Source organism: Esox lucius, chromosome 9, assembly GCF_011004845.1.
Source record: "Esox lucius isolate fEsoLuc1 chromosome 9, fEsoLuc1.pri, whole genome shotgun sequence".
NCBI classification, from domain to species: domain Eukaryota; kingdom Metazoa; phylum Chordata; class Actinopteri; order Esociformes; family Esocidae; genus Esox; species Esox lucius.
The window spans coordinates 6,069,101-6,082,008 of NC_047577.1; the positions used below are offsets into that span (position 1 = coordinate 6,069,101).

At 39.7% G+C, this 12,908-nt stretch overlaps 1 protein-coding gene across 1 annotated transcript; it reads left to right on the plus strand.

Moving 5' to 3' along the window:
* Positions 1-435: 435 nt before the first annotated feature.
* Positions 436-7,921, plus strand: LOC105030935 (NLR family CARD domain-containing protein 3-like). The gene is made up of 8 exons (XM_029122593.2): positions 436-613; positions 723-755; positions 892-2,680; positions 4,697-4,867; positions 5,137-5,310; positions 5,657-5,830; positions 6,991-7,040; positions 7,307-7,921. The coding sequence occupies exons 1-8, from the start codon at positions 454-456 to the stop codon at positions 7,870-7,872; spliced, it is 3,117 nt and encodes a 1,038-aa protein (XP_028978426.2). The 5' UTR covers positions 436-453; the 3' UTR covers positions 7,873-7,921.
* The last annotated feature ends 4,987 nt before the right edge of the window (positions 7,922-12,908 follow it).

Here is a 12,908-nt window from a genome sequence, read left to right on the forward strand (position 1 = left end):
TTTTAGTATTAACTGGTATTCTATTCCAAAAATATGTAGCATCAGTTACGAGTTAGGAATCTCTTAAATACCTGGAGTTGTATGTAAAATATATATCTCATATATATACAGCTCCGGAAAAAATTAAGAGACAACTGCACGTTTTTCTTTCCTTTCCAAATGGTTGAAATAGAAGGTTTTGAGTGAGGAACAGAAGGGTTAAAATTAAGAGACCACTGCAAATTGTACGCTTCTGTTCTTCACTAAAAAAGTGCAGTGGTCTCGGTTCTGGAGCTGTATATGCAGAAGACTTGTGTGTGTGAGAGTGATTTATCCTCTTCTCTATTCTAAATGTTAAGTAATACATCTGTCTTCTCTATTCTAGACGCAGAGTTTGTGGACAAGATCAGGGCCAAGCTGATTGAAAGGGTCACTATGGTGATGCCTATAGCGGATTTCCTGGTCCAGGAGGATATGATGAGTGGAGAGATGTATGATATAATCAGAGACACCAAGCCCAGTCAGAACCAGATGAGGGAGCTGTACAAAGTCTTAATTTCAGGTGGAGTTAAAGTCAAATCTGCCTTCTACAAGATCCTCCAGGAGAAAGAGCCTTATTTGGTCCAGGATCTGGGTAAGTCACCTCTTTCACTCTGTCTCTATCTTAGGCAGGTGTTACATCATTGTCCTTTAAATAGCTGAGTGAATTCATGAATTAAAAACTGAAATATGTTATATTCCAGGTGGATTGACTAGGAGCCCTGGGGAGAAGAAAGGTATATTAGCTAAGAATATTATAACATAATGTACACTTACATACACACAAAAAAAAACACACACACTTACATGCACAGAGACACACTTGTACTTTTACCTATTGAAGTTATGAATATGTGTTTTTCTTTCCAGTAGATGCCATCACACAAAAAGTTAAAGAAAAACATAAAGCCAATCTGAAAGAGAAGTTTATATTTCTGTGTGAAGGAACTACAGAGGAAGAAACTCGACTTGATAGCATTTACACACATCTCTACATCACACAGGGAGAGAGTGAAGGGGTTAACGAACAACATGAGGTTAGACAGATTGAATATACATCTAGGAGAAGAAACACATCAGACACTCCCATCAACTGTAATGACATCTTCAAACCCTCACCTGGAGAGAAGAGTGAAGAGGAGAGACCCATCAGAACCGTCATGACAAAGGGCATTGCTGGAATCGGAAAAACAGTCTCAGTGCAGAAGTTCATCCTGGACTGGGCAGAGGGGAGAGCCAATCAGGATTTGGATTTCATTTTTGTGCTTCCTTTCAGAGAACTGAATTTGGTCCATAAACTCCAATACAGTCTTCAAGGACTTCTGAATTACTTCCACCCTGAACTTGGAGAAATAAAGGATGCACAGAAATATGCTGACTGTAAAGTAATGTTCATCTTTGATGGTCTGGATGAAAGCAGATTACCATTAGATTTTAATCACAACTTGATGCTGAGTGATCTTAATGAGACATCATCAGTTGACAGGTTGATGACAAATCTCATTAGTGGCAAACTGATCCCCAAAGCTCTCATATGGATAACCTCCCGACCAGCAGCAGCTAATCAGATCCCTCGTAAGTACATCAGCAAGGTGACAGAAGTACGAGGGTTCAGTGACAAAGAGAAAGAAGAATACTTTAAGAACCGATTCAGAGATGAGAACCAGGCCAACAGTATCATCTCACACATTAATACATCAAGAAGCCTCCACATCATGTGTCACATACCAGTCTTCTGTTGGATTACTGCCAGGGTTCTTCAGCACATGATGACTGAAGGAAAGAGTGGAGATATCACAACTCTGACTGAGATGTACTCTCACCTCACACTCATTCAGACAAATCTGAAAAGCATGAAGTACGATGGCAAAACTGAGGATGAATGGGACACAATCACAGAAACAAACAAGGAAATAATTCTCAAACTGTCACAACTGGCATTTAAACAGCTGGTGAAGGGAAACATCATATTCTATAAGAAAGACCTGGAAGAGTGTAGGATTGAGGTCACTGAAGCCTTGGTGTACTCTGGGTTTTGTACAGAAATCCTGAAAGAAGAGTTTGGATTGTATAAGAAGAAGGTGTACTGCTTTGTTCACCTGAGCTTCCAGGAGTTCCTTGCTGCTCTGTATGTTTTCCACTGCTGTGTGACCAAGAACATCAAGGACCTGAAGTGTTTCATTGAAGATGTGTCTATAGAACTGCCCTTTCATCAGCTGCTGAATATGATAGTGGTTAAAACATTGGAGAGTGAGAATGGACACCTGGACCTGTTCCTCCGCTTCCTTGTTGGCATCACACTGGAGTCCAACCAGAGACTGTTACAAGGCCTACTGCCACAGACAGAGATCAGCTCAGTGACTGTTGATGAAATAAAGAAATACCTCAGGAAGCCGAATGTAGAACAAGTCTCACCTGACAGGTACATCAATCTACTCATCTGCTTGACTGAGATGAAAGATGATTCAGTACATGGTGATATTGACAAGTTCCTTAAGTCAAAAAACCAAACAGAGCAACTATCAGGTACACACTTCTCAGCACTGGCCAACGCACTGCTGATGTCAAAGGGTGTGCTGGATGAGATTGACCTGAGGACATACAACTGGTCACCTGGGTGTACGAGAATTGTCCCAGCTGTACGGAAATGTAGAAAGGCAATGTGAGTAATTTTATCATGTTAAAATACTACTTATTAACTCTAATTTGTTAACATATTTTACTCTAGAGTCTAGACCATATTTTGTTTTACCTCTGAAACTCTTGTATGGCTCTGTATGGCTCTTTGTGGACAAAATCACCATATACTCTCCAAAAAGACAAAGCATGCACCTCATAGATTAGTACTTATAAAAGTAGGGTAAACACACGTCTTTCTGTACATTATCCTGGAAATAATGGACGACGCAAGGGAACGAGATGTACCCGAACCTTTCTAGAAGCTATTTCTTCTGAGGGAATTTACAGAACAGATTTTTATCCCACTCAAAAAAAAATTACCTAACACTGCCCATGCCTACAGTCAAGTGTGGTGGTGGCAGCATAATGCTGTGGGGATGCTTTGCATAAGCAGGGATTGGTCATCTTGTTTAAATTAAAGGGCTAACAGATGGAGTAAAATACAGGGATATAATGCAAGAGAACAATGCAGAAGGACAAAGCAGAGTTGTTGGCTGATTGGCTCAAGAACTAATGGGTGATTGTGTACTTATGTGGTGTACATTTACCCCAAGAGACTTAAAGCTGTTTTGCAGCAAATAGTGGTTTTACCAAATGTGTATATATTGAATACTAATGAAAACAACAAATAGAAATGTTTCTATTTCTTAAAAAATATTTCACAACAGCTATTTTGCACGTTTTCTGTTTCAGTGTTTTAAAAAATTTTGACAGAACATGCTTTCAATGTACCATTTGTAATTAGTTTACATGAAATATATGGAATCCTTTTGCAAGGCACTGTACTTTGTAGGAAAGTACATCCATAACATATACTCGCTGATTGGCAATGTATTGTAATAATTGTTGTAACTATATTATGATATGAGATATTGTACTTGCCAGTGACCAGAATATATAGCTAGCATTACTACACAATTTCCTGATTTTACAGATGTACAACATAGAAAACTCCATGGAGTGGGTGGGGGTATAATAAGCATAAGGTTTTTGTAATTCATCAGTCCTAAAAATTAGTTACAAACATGGAACACCATTTGTGTCTTTGCATCTCAAGATTAACATGTACGGTATATGACAGTATGAATCTTACTGTATCTGTTTCTACAGACTGATGGGCTATCAACTGATTAAGGTGGACTATGAATCACTGGCCTCAATTCTTCAATCGGAAGACTCACATTTGAAAGATCTGTACCTAGAGGACACAGATTATCAAGATGATAGCCCCACAGGCAGGGGTGAAAGGGGCAGTCTGACTGTTCTCTGTGCTGCTCTGAAACATCCCCATTGTAAACTGGAGACACTGAGGTCAGTGGTACAGAACTTGTCTTAACATCATGAAAACCATAAAGGATTCGTCATTGTTGCATTGTTTGCTGGGAAAGAATGATCATGTTGTGAACATTATTACGTCATTCAATCATAATTATCATAGTGAGACTTCCCTTCAGAATCATTGACCAGAATTTATATGAATATCATTCTGACTTGCAAATGTCTTCACATCTAAACCGACCTGAACTGCATGACCCTGTGTGAGTGATATTGTCTCTGTTTCTACAGACTGGGATTTAGACTCTCTGAAGAGGACTGGAGATCACTGGCCCCTGTTCTCCAATCAGAAGCCTCTCCTCTGAGAGAACTGGAACTGAGGAAATATAGACTGTCTGATGGCCTTGGGAGGAACCTTTTTACTGCTCTGAAACATCCACATTGTAAACTAAAGACACTGAGGTAAGTTTGGTGGTGTAATTACATGACAGCCAACTAAAGGTTTATTCAATGTTGGAAAGTCAACATTGAAACAATCAACTGTCAACAATAACAGTTATTAACTAATAATTATATAATAAATTACTTTCACATACCTAAATATCTTGTTGGATTGCAGACAACTCAGTTGAAGTACTCAATATGTTACGATTTGAAAGGACAGACTGAATAATATTATCTGCACTGAATCTCTGAAGGAGCAATATTTTCTCTCTTAACACAGATTGGGTGATTTTACACTCTCTGAGGAGGACTGCAGATCACTGGCTTTTGCTCTCCAATCAGCAGGCTCATCTCTGAGAGAACTGGACCTAAGGAACTGTAGGCTGTCTAATGACGGGTGGGAAATCTTTACTGCTCTGAAACATCCTCACTGTAAACTACAGACTCTGAGGTTGGTACTTCGGGAAGATTCCTCATATAACAGAAACCATTGAGTATTGAGTTTGGGACATGTTCAGATGCATTTTTTTTAAATAAGTCACAGATTCATTCCTGAGACAACAGCGAAGACAAGTCACCACACGGTCAAAAGATTCATACCTACAGATGTACATTCATATGAATAGTAGCACACTAAAAAAGATTTGATGAACTGGATGCCCCCTGTTTTCAATGTTGTTTGCTTGTTATTCAGTGTGAAACTATACATTTCCCATTTAGCCTGAATGGCTGTGATCTGACAGAGAGATCTTGTGAAGCGTTGGCCTCAGCTCTGAGATCAAACTCCTCTCATCTGAAAGAGTTGGACCTGAGTCACAATGACCTGCTGGATTCTGGAGTGAAGCTTCTCCATGAGGGACTGGGGAATCAGAACTGTAAATTGGAACGACTGAGGTTAGAACTTAGAAATATATCTGCACAATTATAAGATGCTGTGTCGTAGTATGTCTTTATCGCAGTCAGTTTGTCAGCTCTATCAATACGGTCTATAATGTGTATATTCTGTATTATAATTTTATATTGGATTTCATGAAAAATATTTTAGCCTTGTCTTAGCCTGTTCAATAGATTTACCAAAGATCCTCGATTTGGTATGTTTTTCCTAGATTAGTACAGTACTAAGTGTCTGTTACAGTGACTGGACTATAATACAGGAAATTGAAGAAAAGTATTTAACCTATTTTCTCACCACCAGTGGGCAGCAGTCCTGTTGATAAATCATGATGACTTCTCTCTGCAGGCTGTCATTCTGTAAAGTCACAGAGGAAGGCTGTGCTTCTCTGGCTTCAGCTCTGAGTTCAAATCCCTCCCACCTGAGAGAACTGGACCTGAGCTTCAATCACCCAGGAGACTCTGGAGTGAACCTGCTCTCTGCTGGACTGGAAGATCCTGACTGTAGACTGGAGAAGCTCAAGTTAGTACAGCTACTGCATAAACAATATCGGCTTGTATGTACATTCAATACTCTACAATTTGCACATTTCATGCACCACCTTTGAGCTGGTACAAAAACAGTTGTCCAAACAGTGTTTTTAAGATCCTGATAAGAGCTCTTACTTAATCCCCGTTTCGGATTAGACTTGACTTGATCATAGATGAGTATTTTCTTAAAACAGTGAAAACACCTTCACCATGTCAGAAATAGAGTATAGTTTCATTATTCTACTTTCGAATACCAATACCACTCATTTTTAATAACATCAAAATATGTTTTTACCCCGGAGTAACCATTTACTAATGCTCAGTGGGTCAAAATGCCCCTCTGATGATTCCCCAACATCTTGGCAACATTATGCTGGGTGAGTGGCTTTTATCATACATTTATCACGAAACATTTATTTTATATTTCTAGTTAAGACAGTCCTTCAGTCTCCCAAATGATCAGAAACCTCTGTTCTGTCAGTCGCAGGGTCATACCGCTGTACCTGTACAATAATCCACTAGAGGGCGCCTAGGGCTCGTTATGGAAAAGAGGTCTATGCAAACAGATTGGTAAATCTGCTTAATTGACATGGTTCCAAGATGCTGCTGAATCACAAGTTTGGAAATTGACCGACAACATCTCTGTATTCACTCAGTGAATAGCTTGATTATAACTAGCTGTTGTTTTGTTACATTTCAGTTTTAGTTTATAAAAGTAGGGTAAACACACCTCTTTCTGTACATTATCCTGGAAATAATGGACGACGCAAGAGAACGAGATGTACCCGAACCTTTCTAGAAGCTATTTCTTCTGAGGGAATTTACAGAACAGATTTTTATCCCACTAAAAAAAAATGTACCTAACACTGCCCATGTCTACAGTCAAGTGTGGTGTTGGCAGCATCATGATGTGGGGATGCTTTGCATCAGCAGGGATTGGTCATCTTGTTCAAATTGAAGGGCTAACAGAGTAAAATACAGGGATATAATGCAAGAGAACAATGCAGAAGGACAAAGCAGAGTTTTTGGCTGAGTGGCTCAAGAACAAATGGGTGATTGTGTAAGAGCTCTTACTTTATCCTCGTTTCGGATTAGACTTGACTTGATTCAGGCTGTGTCACCACTCTGACTGTTCCTCTGTCTCTCCCACAGTGTGGACCATAATGATGAAATCTGGGAAAATACACAGCTAATGAAGAAATGTAAGTGTGTCGGTTACAATGAATCAATTGATTGAAAAACATGAATTAACCTATAAAAACACACATTAACATAAGCACAATATGCCCCCCACATACACACAATAACACACACATTAAAAGTAGGCATACATTTTCCACCCATTCCACTTGTCCAGTTGTCCAGATGCTTAAAAATGTGTGTTAATTTCATTTGTTTACTGGGCTACAGAACGGACTAAATCATGCTGACTCATTATCTCTCCTGTAATCGGGTCTTTCATCTGCAGATTACTGTGATCTCACTCTGGACCCAAACACTGCGTACAGATATTTTTCTCTGTCTGAGGGGAACCGACGGGTAGAAGAGAACATGCTACAGGAGCGTCTGTTTCCTGATCACCCGGAGAGATTTGAATCCTGGACACAGGTGCTGTGTAGAGAGGGTCTGACAGGTCGCTGTTACTGGGAGGTGGAGAGAAGAGGGATGGCTCACATCGCAGTGACATATAAAGGCATCAGAAGAAAGGGGAACAGTATGGCTTGCATGCTTGGATGGAATGACAAATCCTGGAGTCTGTACTGCCTGACGGATCATTACATTACCTACCACAATAGGGAACAGACAATTATACCTGTTCCTCAACTCATCCACCCTCCTCAACCCCAGAGAGACCTGACCTCTCCTCCATCCAGAGTAGGAGTATTTCTGGACTGGTTGGCCGGCACGCTGTCCTTCTATGAGGTCCACTCTGACACAATGACCCACCTGTACACATTCCACACCACATTCACTGAGCCCCTCTACCCAGGGTTTAAGCTTGAGCATTCAGTGACTCTGTGTCAGGTAGTGTAACTTCCTGTGTCACTGAGGAACTCCAGTCTCTCCATGGTAACACAGTGTCACTGTCCTGCTCTAACCAACCACGTGACATGATGGGTTTTGTTGAAACCTTTTCTTTTTAAAACTTAAGAGATCTCAGTGGTTTATCTCTGATTTGTTAATATTACTACAAGTTTGTTAACTTATCTGTCTGAGATTGTGGAGAGACATTAATGATTATATTTCTGTCAATTTACTTCCATTACCACTTCTGTTAGAGTGATGTACTGGATAATACATTCATAGAAATGTGGAAGACGGGGTTCACTTGTAAAATAGTCAGTGTTGTCCACCAACAGAAGTCAACTTGCTAACATAGTTTCCATTCGTGATCTCTTACTCAGAGAGATGAAGAATTATGCTATTTTGCCTTTTTCCATGGTTTCATAGGCAAAATATGAACCCATTATCAAATAATTTACATCTATATCATTTAAACATATAGATGTAGCTCATACTGTAGACACAGTAGAGTCTTCAGTCTGGGAGATTTCTCTCGCTTCAGATATCTTCACTGTTTCATTGTCATTACAGAAATATCACACACTTCTATTTCTGAGTGAGCACCTTCGTTGGGGTGAAGATTTTAAAAATTCACTTTTCGTCCCTTGGCACCAAGACTTAAGTTTCAGATACACTTTCTGCACCTTTGTTTATAAATCCTTAGGGCTGATTTAAAGACAGGGTCGATGGAGATTTACAGAGATTCAATGGAAAACAATTTCACTCTTTCTCTCAAAGTTCGTTTCAGAGATTGGAGGGTTCCCTTGACATCCCGTGACATGAACTCATAGATTATGAATAGAAGGTGTATAAAGGGGTATTTATCAAATTTCCCACTGAAATACAGGCAGGATCTCCTCTTTTTTTCTAGCTAAATGGTTGTTGCAGGAACGCCTGCAATGAAAGTCCTCCTAAAAACAGAAAGTCCAGTCATTGTTTGTTTCTGGGTTTGTTCAGTAAATAGGGTGAACTGGGAAACGAAGAGTAAGTCAGGCTGTGAAGATGTTGGGTGAGAAGAGGACAAAAACAGATAAGAGGCAGTTAGCTGAAAAACAGTTCTGGGTCCTGTTCTTGTCATGTATCCTGCCCCTCTGCTCTCCCTGCCTCCCTGTGCAGCTGGGTAATGGGATTTCAGGGCCAGAGGAGGCAGTCCATGAACTCTTTCAACGGTCATGGTGTCATTGTTAACCTAGGTGGTAAAGGGTCAAAACACCAACACAACTCTCTTTCTGTCCCTGTGTGTGTGTATCTGTGTGTGTATGTCTATGTGTCTGTCTGTCTGTGTGTGTGTGTGTGGTTTACAGGGGTCATCTCTTAGTCAGAAACAGCATTGGTGGCATGGGGGGAAAGGAGTAGAGAGGGCTTCTACTCATTTGAAACACAGTGTCCATGGCTAGACCTGGTCTGTACGGGGTACGAGTGAGAAACCATACCCAGACAACCCCCTATAACCAGTCCCCCAAAACACCTGAGCAGACAGGCATTATCCACTGTCAACTTACAGGTCCTTGCTCACCCCCAGTTGACATTTTTCAGAAATGTTACACCCCCCCCCCCCAAAAAAAAACAAAAACAATTTGATGGATGGAGAGAGAGAGTTGTTTTCTTCTGCCAGTAGTCTGTATGTCTGTCTGTTTACAGACTACTGTTCAGGCTACTTCCCTTTTGATTCCTAGGTAGAGTCTGATTGGCCAAGAGGGGAAGGGCATCGATCCAGCCCACTAGATTTAGGTAATGTATTCCCCGCCAGCCAGTACAGCTCAGGTACTGAAATAGATTGCAACATTTTAATTACTGCCATGTTGGCATGGAATTTTTAATTTCTCTCTGCTCTCTGTCTTTCTTTCTTTCTCCATCTCTTTCTTATTCCCTCGTTTTAGTTTGTAAAGGACCTTGGCAGATGGATACAGAGCTCGCACACACAAGCAGGTTTAAGCTTTAACAATGAGTGCGTGTGTGTGTGTAGGGAGGAGGCTTACCCAAGCGGAAAAAATAAATATTGAATTATATTAAAAGTATACATAGTTAAGTCATTTAATATAGTTAGTATTTCTTTGGTTAATATAATTTAAGCCTATGTAAATACATTCATTATACTTAGGTTCAACTTAAATAACCCTTAATAAGCATTTTAGTATATTAAATACATTTAAAAATATATATTTCCTACTTAAATGTATTTTTAAGAATAGTTTGATGAAGAGCAAACAAAACTGTTAACACATTTTAATAACTTTTTCTGAAAATGTTTAAATATACTTATATTACATAATGCACCTTTGATGCTCTAAATGTGGTGTAAAAAGGTGAGACAAGAAATAAATAAAAGTTAATTTCAAAAAGGTATTTAATTATATAAAACACAAATGCTTTAGACAAAAGTTTTTTTGTCCAAAATGTTTCAAAGTGCTTTAAAACAATTTTTATCTGTTAAATCTGAGAAAACAGGCAGCCCAACACCAAAGTTGGTGTTTAACAGCTTAACTCCAACTGTCTTGCTAGATATCAGGGTTAAACTGAAGAGTTTCAAATAAGGTAAATTATGGCCACGCAACACGTCTTTAGTTAGCCACTCTGACTCAAAAACAAGTGGTCTTAGGCCTATCCAAAACATAAATAAAAATGAGAGTTGTGAATCTAACAGTGATTTCCACGTTGAAGGCTGTCACCGGCACAGAGAAGAAAGGGTGGAAGTAATCCATGGTTTTAATACAAAAGAAACAAAACAATAGCAGCAACCAGTGACGTTGGGCATCAAGCACAAACAAAACCAAAATGATCCACACCAGGTGGGGCCACACACTGAACATAAGTAGGATCCCCAGTTGGAGGCAATGATCTACACCTGCCTCCAATTGGGGAGACCAAAATGTATAGGGGTGCCTAGAGGCACCACCTTCTGTCCTGTCCTGACTATGGCCCCAGCCTAGCGCATAGATGGCTAGGGGCATAACCAGGCAATAATATGCTAATAACCTTACTGTTATTGTAAACAAATGCAACAAGAAACACAACAACCCATCTAAATAAAACAACAAAAACCTAACAGTGACTCCTAGAGAGGTGTGGTTTAACTAAATTATACTTTTAGCTGCAATCATGTGACATTTACTGCTCTGATTGTTTCATTTTCTGCGAACAGCCATTTTAATGTTGTTGATAGATGTGCCAAGAAAGTGCATCAGGACACAGTCTGTCAAATAACTTTTTGACTTTTAAGCAAAAATAAAACATTCTACACCCCAAATATAATTTCAACTAATCGATTAAGGCATTTGTCTTGTAAGGATCGATGGGTTTTGGGCGGGGCCCGGTGGACCTTTGAGGTCATCCCAGTTAGTGAAGAGTTGGAGAGAGTTTCGAGGACCAGGGCAGCAAGATCTTGCGTAAACATCAGTCCTGATCAGTTGATCAAACATTCACGTTGGAACAGTGATGGTTGAGTTAGAGAGTGTCACCTCAAAGCTGTATGTACCAACCAAGTCATGAATAATAATCAGAGCTTTACATGTCTGTCACTTGTTGTTATCCATCCTAAATTCACACGACTATTGGGTCACTTTTGGCAGTCAGTCTAGAGAGCTGCCGCGACACAGTGGCTTGTTTTCATTGTTGCCTCAACTCTAACAGCTTTGCTAAAAGAGAAGCTTGCATGTGATCAAGCTCAACAATATGCAAGAAATGTAATCCAATCCTAATAGAAAATTGGTGGTTCCAGTGGGCCAGAACCATCTGAGAGAGGGCGGAGGAAATAGATATGGAGGAATTCAACCTGGTTAAGACAACTAAGACAATCCAAGTGAGCCTTAGCTCTGACTGCTCTCCCAGGAAGCCTGTGGTGAACCACAACTCTTCCAAACTCATAGGACTGTGGCAAGCAGTGACGCAAATCTGTAAAATGGCATATAAAACAAACAAAACATTTGTCTTCCCCTAAATTAAAATGTATTATGTCTTTGCAAATTCACTTCTCAAAACCTCCATCAGAAACAGCCATCTGTTGTCAAGCAACAGTCACGTGTTTGCTGTAGTAAAGAGACTAGAACCCAAAAAACTGTCAGGAAACCATATTGATTGTAATTGTTTTGGTGAGATCTGCGTTTTAATGTGAATCAATGACAGTCTGCATTTCTATCATCTGTTCAGGCCAGCAACTTCCTATGATCTAATCATATCAGGGGTGACAGCTTGACTGGCCTCCTCAACTCACGCTGGGGACTCGTTGACCGCTGTGGCGGTGGCCCGAGTGCTGGCAGGTGAGCCTGGCTGTAGGGTGGCCACAAGGACCTTGAGACACTTTACAAGTGCAGGGAGTTCATAGGATTACAAACACAAAAAGACACAAAACAAATGAAACCTTTCTCATTATTTTAGACTCTTATGATATAGCCTGGGGGAAAAAAACAGCCTGGAGGTTAAAAATGATCACTTAGTTTTTTGGTTCGTCTGAGAACGTTTAAAATCAACAATAAAATCATATAGTAGTAAGAGATTACTCATGTAAACACTACTTGGCATTTAGTCTTTATCTGTTTCTAAGCATAGAAAGCTGATTATTGTTTTCTAAAAGCTCATGCCACGGCTCCAAACAACGCAGTAAGTAAACAATAATATAATTAAAAAAAACGTGAATTAACAACAACTGAGTAAAAGCATACAGGGTACAGAGACCAAGACGCTTGGTGGTGGAAGGTCTCCAATAAACACAATAGTCCTTATAATAACATTCTTAAGACAATTACATAGCAAAATAATTTAACTAGAGGTAAAAACGCCATAATTTTGAAAATGGCTCCGCATTCACTATGTAGTTTATTGCTTATTATTGTTTATATTGTTTTTCTTCTTCTACTCCAATCCTATAGACATCGCCTAAAACAGGATGAACCATTTTTTCGGGCAGTTCAATGCTGGAATGAGGAATCTATTACCACCTTCCACGACTGCTTTGAAACAACAGATTGGCAGATGTTCTGTGTTGCAGCCAGTGGGACATTTATGAATAC